The 6,000-nt window shown below is 49.1% G+C and overlaps 1 protein-coding gene across 1 annotated transcript in view; it reads right to left on the reverse strand.

The window, feature by feature from the left end:
* LOC132768533 (heparan sulfate glucosamine 3-O-sulfotransferase 3B1-like) overlaps positions 1-5,312 on the reverse strand; it is a 77,255-nt gene extending 71,943 nt beyond the window's left edge. Inside the window, exon 1 of the mRNA XM_060764522.2 lies at positions 4,346-5,312. Coding sequence (XP_060620505.2) covers positions 4,346-4,818 — 473 coding nt within the window. The 5' untranslated portion in view covers positions 4,819-5,312. The remainder of the gene's footprint in view (positions 1-4,345) is intronic.
* Positions 5,313-6,000: the final 688 nt, after the last annotated feature.

The following is a 6,000-nucleotide window of genomic DNA, read 5'->3' on the forward strand; positions in this document are numbered from 1 at the left end:
CCTCCTTAACCCTGAAGATAGAGGTGAAAGGGGTCCAGGATGGATACCAGGTGATTTCCAAGGGTGAAATGGTAAAGGTCAGCAAGGGAAAATAGGATTGATGGCAGAGAGGTTTAATGGGTTCAGAGAAGGTGTGAAGATTAATATTTATTTGCAATGACAGAACAACTCTACAAATCAAGTTGATTTGTTTATAATATTTATTTGAGGGGCTCTCAGTCATATGATTGCCAAAGGTTGAAGCCAACTTGACATCAATTAGCAACAATGAAGAATGTTTAAAGGGGATCACTGAGATCTGGGAAAGAGCCTGACCAGAGTCTGGAAGGTGCATGTGCACGCCTGTAAAGGACTGCAATCCTAAACACAGTTGACTCTGTCAATTTCTATTGGAATCAATAAGATCTATTTTGCTTCCAATACACATACTTAGAATCAAGTTGTTAAGGTGTTTTGTGAACATGTGAAGATACTGGAGCCAGATGGGAGAATCACAGAATCAACTTTAGTTGTAAGAGTCCTCATGGGCCATCCAGTCTAACCCCCTGCCAAGAAGCATGAAAATTCCTTTCAAAGCATTCCTGACAGATGGCCATCCAGCATTTGTTTAAAAGCCTCCAAAGAAGGAGCCTCTGCCACATTCTGGGGCATAGAGTTCCACTGTTGAACAGCTCTCACTATCAGAAAGTTCTTCCTAATGTTCAGGTGAAATCTCATTTCCTGTAGTTTGAAGCCATTACTCCATGTCTTAGTCTCCAGGGCATCAGAAAACAAGCTTGCTCCCTCCTCCCTATGACTTCCCCTCACATATTTGTACATGACCCTCATCTTGTCTCCTCTTAGCCTTCTCTTCTGCAGGCTAAACATGCCCAGCTCTTTAAGTCATCTCTCACAGGGTTTGTTCTCCAGATTCTTGATCATTTTAGTCACCCTCCTCTGGACACCTTCCAGCTTGTCAACATCTCCCTTTAATTGCAGTGCCCATAATTGGGTACAGCATGATTCCAGGTGTGGTCTGACCAAGGCAGAATAGAGAAGTAGCATGACGTCTCTGGATCGAGACACTATACTCCTATTTGTGTAGGCTAAAATCCCATTCGCTTTTTTAGCCAATGCATGACATTGTTGGCTCATGTTTAACTTGATGTCCACGAGGACTCCAAGATCATTCCAAGAAGGAATGGGTTTATCTAGGAAAATAAGGGACAGGGGATCCTTTTTAGGGATGGTTCTCTGAGATGTTTGGAGCTCAGTGTGAGTTTATGCTGAAATGGTGTGGATGAGAAGTGTCCTTCGGCCAGTCACAAACTGAGATGATGGATGAAATTAAAATGTGGAGTTTAGAATGGCAAGCACTTTACACACATATTTTTTCTTCGAAGGAAAAAACAAATGATCTAAACCTAAGAACAGCTTTTGGCTCATTCTCTTGAGGTGAAACATTGTAGTTGCTCGTTTTGGCACACAAATTTGGAACTGGGTTTGTGTGAAAGAAGTTCGATAGATTTCCTTCCCCACATTTTCTTATAAGGGCCAAAAAAAAATAATAGAGTGAAAACCTAGAATGAGGGATGGATGTAATGTTAGCTATTCCTGTAGAAATTTAAAGACCTAATCCCCAAAGGCAAGGTACCTGGGAAGATGACAGCAGCTGTGAGTAACTCATGGCTGGTTTATGCCAAGACTTTTGGCCTGAGAAAATAGACTCCAGGGAGATTTGGATGTCAAGGTTTGGTTTATAGGTGATTTGGAGTTTCTACTAAAACAGCACCTCAGGGCAAAGAGAATTGTGACTAGGTGGGAAAGGAAGGGTCTTTATAGTTTTGGAGAAGGATGGACTGGCAAAGCAGGCTGGGGGTGCAGGCCTGGGCATACACAAATCTTTCAACATCATTTGAGCGTATCCTGTGCTGACACATGGCAGGTTAACAGAATTAATGAAACCCCTGAAAAATGCATAAAATATTTCGCTCTCAACATATCATAGAGAGGTAGAGGATGACCGGGTACCAGCTTCTGAAGCAAAGTATATTGTGATGATCCCTCATGATCCTTAAAACAAACAATGATCTAAAGCATGAACACAGGCCAACCTACATCAATGCACTAAGAATCATAATGAAACTATGAAGTGAACTATGAATTCCCTGATGTGTGCCTTTTGCTTCTATAGAGAATGGGCCATGGATCTGTGGCTGTCATGGCTTAATGCTACAGTTTGGAGAGGCACTAGCATTAATTGAAGAAAAAAAAACTTTTTTTTCATTTTAAGAGTGACTTGAGAAACTGCAAGTTGCTTCTGGTGTGAGAGAAGTGGCCATCTGCAAGGACATTGCCCAGGAGACTCCCGGATGGTTTACCATCTTGTGGGAGGCTTCTCTCATGTACCCACATAACAAGCTGCAGCTGATGGATGGGACCTCACCCCACTCACCCACTGTGCCACCGGGGGTTCCATGTGAGAAAGCTAAAGACCATTCAGAAGGACAACTTTCAGCATTCCATGGCATTGACCCATAATAATAATAATAATAATAATAATTAATAAATAAATAAATAAATAAAGTGTAGTCAAGGAGAATCTAACATTACTGAAGGCACATTGGAATAACCAGGTTATCAAATTCCTCCTGAAGATTGCCAGTGTATAGCAGTTATGATAGTGTCAAACTCCACTGATTCAGAAGTGGAGATGCAACCAGGATGAATCTGAATAAAGGAAAAGGAAAAATCCCAGTTCTTTTCTTGTCTGCCAAAAGGAACCAGGTGGGGAGTTAGGGGGAAAGGAAAAGGGAAGTTTAGGAGAAGAAAAGGGGAAGGGGAAGGGGAGGAAAAGGAGAAAGGAAGGAGGGAGGAGGAGAGAGAGTGGGATGGGGAAAGGAAAGGAGAAAGGAAAGGGGAAGTCAAGAAGTAGAAGAGAAGGGGAAAGGGAAGTCAAGGGAAGTCAAGGGAAATAGGAGGAGGAACGTGAAGGGAGAAGGAAAGTTTCTAGGTGAAAAAAGTTTAGAAGAAGGGAAAGAGAAGGGAAAGAGGAGGAGAGGAAGAGAGGGGAATGGAAAGTCAAGGAAAGGAAAAAAGGAAAAGGGAACTGGATGGAATTGGACACAGTATTCCAGGTGTGGCCTGACCAAGGCAGACTAGAGGGGTAGCATGACTTCCCTGGATCTTGACACTATCCTATTTATGCAGGCCAAAATCCCATGGGCTTTTTTTGCCTCCGCATGACATCCTTGGCTCATGTTTAACTTGTCCGCAAGAACTCCAAGATCTTTTTCACATGTACTACTGTCGAGCCAGGCATCCTCCCCCATTCTGTATCTTTGCACATGGACAACTGGGATGAATTTGGATACATAGTCTGACAGAAGGAACCAAGTGGAGAGCTGAGGGGAAAGGAGAAAGGAAGTTTAGGGAAAGGAAAGGAGAAGGGGAGAAAAGGGAGGTGAGAGAGTAGGAAGAAGAAGGGAAAGGCAAGGGAAAGGGAAGTAAAAGAGAAGTAGAAGGGACGAGATGGGAAAAATAAAGTCAAGGGAAGGAGGAGGCAATGGGAGGAGGAAAAATTTAAGGTGAAGAAGAGTTAGGAGGAGGGAAAGAGAAGGAGAAGGGAAAAGGAGGAGGAAGAGGAGGAGGAGAGGGGAAAGGGAAGTAAAGGAGAAGTAGAAGGGAAGAGAGGGGAAAAGGAAGTCAAGGGAAAGAGGAGGCGGGAGGCGAAGGGAGAAGGAAAGTTGATGAACAGTCTTGAGAAGGGAATGGGAAGGAAAAGGAAGAGAGGAAAAGGAGGAGGGAAGAGGAGGAGAGGGGAATGTGAAGTAAAAGAGAAGGGAAGAGAAGGGGAAAGGGAAGTCAAGGGAAAGAGGAGGCAGGAGGCAAGGGAGAAGGGAAGTTTTTAGGTGAAGAACAGTTAGGAGGAGGGAAAGGGAAGGAGAAGGGAAAGGGAAAGGAGGAGAGGGGAAAGGGAAGTCAAGGGAAAGAGGAGGCCGAGGCTAAGGGAGAAGGAAAGTTGGTGAAGAACAGTCTTGAGAAGGGAATGGGAAGGAAAAGGAAAAGAGGGGAAAAGGGAGAGGGGAATGTGAAGTAAAAGAGAAGGGAAGAAAGGGGGAAAGGGAAGGCAAGGGAAAGAGGAAGCGGGAGGCGAAGGGAGAAGGAAAGTTTTTAGGTGAAGAACAGTTCAGGAGAAGGGAAAGTGTAAGGAGGAGGAAAAGAGGAGGAAAAGGAGGAGAGAGGAATGGGAAGACAAGGAGAGGAGATGGGAAAAGAGAACTGGATGGAAATGAAGGAGGAGAGGAGTGGGGTGGGAAGGGAAGAGAAAGAGATGGGGAAAGGGCCCCCCTCCCTGGGTGCGTACCTGTACCAGGCGAGTCCCCGGCCGTAGTTGCGGTCGAAGAAGTGGGGCTCGGCGCCGGCGGCCCGCACGTCGGGGTGGACCCTGAGGAACTCGAGCAGCGCCCTCGTCCCGCCCTTCTTCACCCCGATGATCACGGCCTGGGGGAGCCGCTTGGCGCCCTCCCCGCCGGGCAGCGGGGCCACCCCGAAGGGCTCCTCCTCCACCGGGACCGGGACGGGGACCGGGTCGCGAGACAGGAGGCGCGCCGCCCCGGCCAGGCAGTAGCTGCCGTAGAGAGACATGAGCAGCGAGCCCACGAGCAGGAGCAGCCTCCGGAGCGCGCGGCGGGGAAGGGGCTCCGGCCCGGGAGGAGGAGGCGGCGGCGGCGGAGGCAGCACAAGCGGAGGAAGGAGACCAGGCGGAGGAGGTGGAGGAGCAGGAAGCGAGAAGGAGGAAGAGGAGGAGGAGGCGGGGGGCGCCCCTCCCCGGGCCATGCTAGGCGCCCATGGCCCCTCGGCTCGGCCGCTCAGCACCCGAGGCTCTCCCCTTGCGCCCCCTCCTCCTCCTCCTCCTCCTCGTCTTCCTCAGGGAGCATCCGAGACAGAGCTGGGGCGCATCGATCTGCAAGGCTGGCCCACTCCCTCCTTGGATGACAGCTCCGAGGGAGTCCTCTGCGCCTGTTCGAGGGTCTTCCCTGGCCTTTCTTGCTCCGCGCCCCCTTTGCTATGGGATCTCTCCTTCCTTCCTTCCTTCCTTCCTTCCTTCCTTCCTTCCTTCCTTCCTTCCCTTGCCTCCCCTCCTCGCTGCCCGGCTGCTCCAGCCGCTGCCACACGTGGAGCTCTTGATTGTGGCAAAAACTTCGCGGAAAGGCGCCGCCCCGCTTGAGTGACGTCTCCAGAGCGAATGAGAGCTCGCGGGAGGGAAAAAGAAGGCGGGTCGGGTCGGTCTTTCAGATTGGGATCCGAATAGGGAGGGGGAGACGGCGGCTAATGGGGCCACGCCCCCCTCGTGGGGGTCCCACCCGGGAAGGGGCGCTCGCTCAAGCGGGGCGTCCAAAGCTTCCCAGCCTGGATGCAGGTCGGAGGCCTTCTGCGTCCCGCCACGCGCGCTTCCAGGGCTCCATCAACGTGTCGGAGTGCATCGTTCCAAGCCAATGCATTCAGAGGGCGACACAGACCTTGTTCTGCTTCACACTCGCTTCTCTCGTAACCTCCGTCGGAAGCTGGTGTTGGTCCTCCTTCCTTCCTCCCATGGCTAACCAGTGGAGGTTTCCCTTGTGTCTTGCTAGGCTTCAGGACCGAGCAAAGGTCCCGAAGCCGGGCTGAGGCTGCTCCCACACTGTAGGATGAATGCAGTTTTGGCGCCTCTTGAACTGCCCTGGCTCAACGCAATGGAATCCAGGGATTACAGTTTGGCAGAGAAGGTCTTCTGCAAGTATAGCATCAGGATCATTCCATAGCATTGAGCCATAGCATTGAAATCCACAAGCATGTGGACAATTTCAACAGAAAGGAAGAAACCATGAAAATGAACAAAATTTGGCTACCAGTATTTTAAAAAACCTCTACAATTATAACAGTAATTTTTAAAAAAAACCTTAAACACAGGGGAACTCCAGACAAGAAACAATCAGCAACAGGTAATCACCTCTCAACAAAGAATTCCCCCAGGCAGTA

The sequence above is a fragment of the Anolis sagrei genome, chromosome 2, assembly GCF_037176765.1.
Source record: "Anolis sagrei isolate rAnoSag1 chromosome 2, rAnoSag1.mat, whole genome shotgun sequence".
Lineage (NCBI taxonomy): Eukaryota > Metazoa > Chordata > Lepidosauria > Squamata > Dactyloidae > Anolis > Anolis sagrei.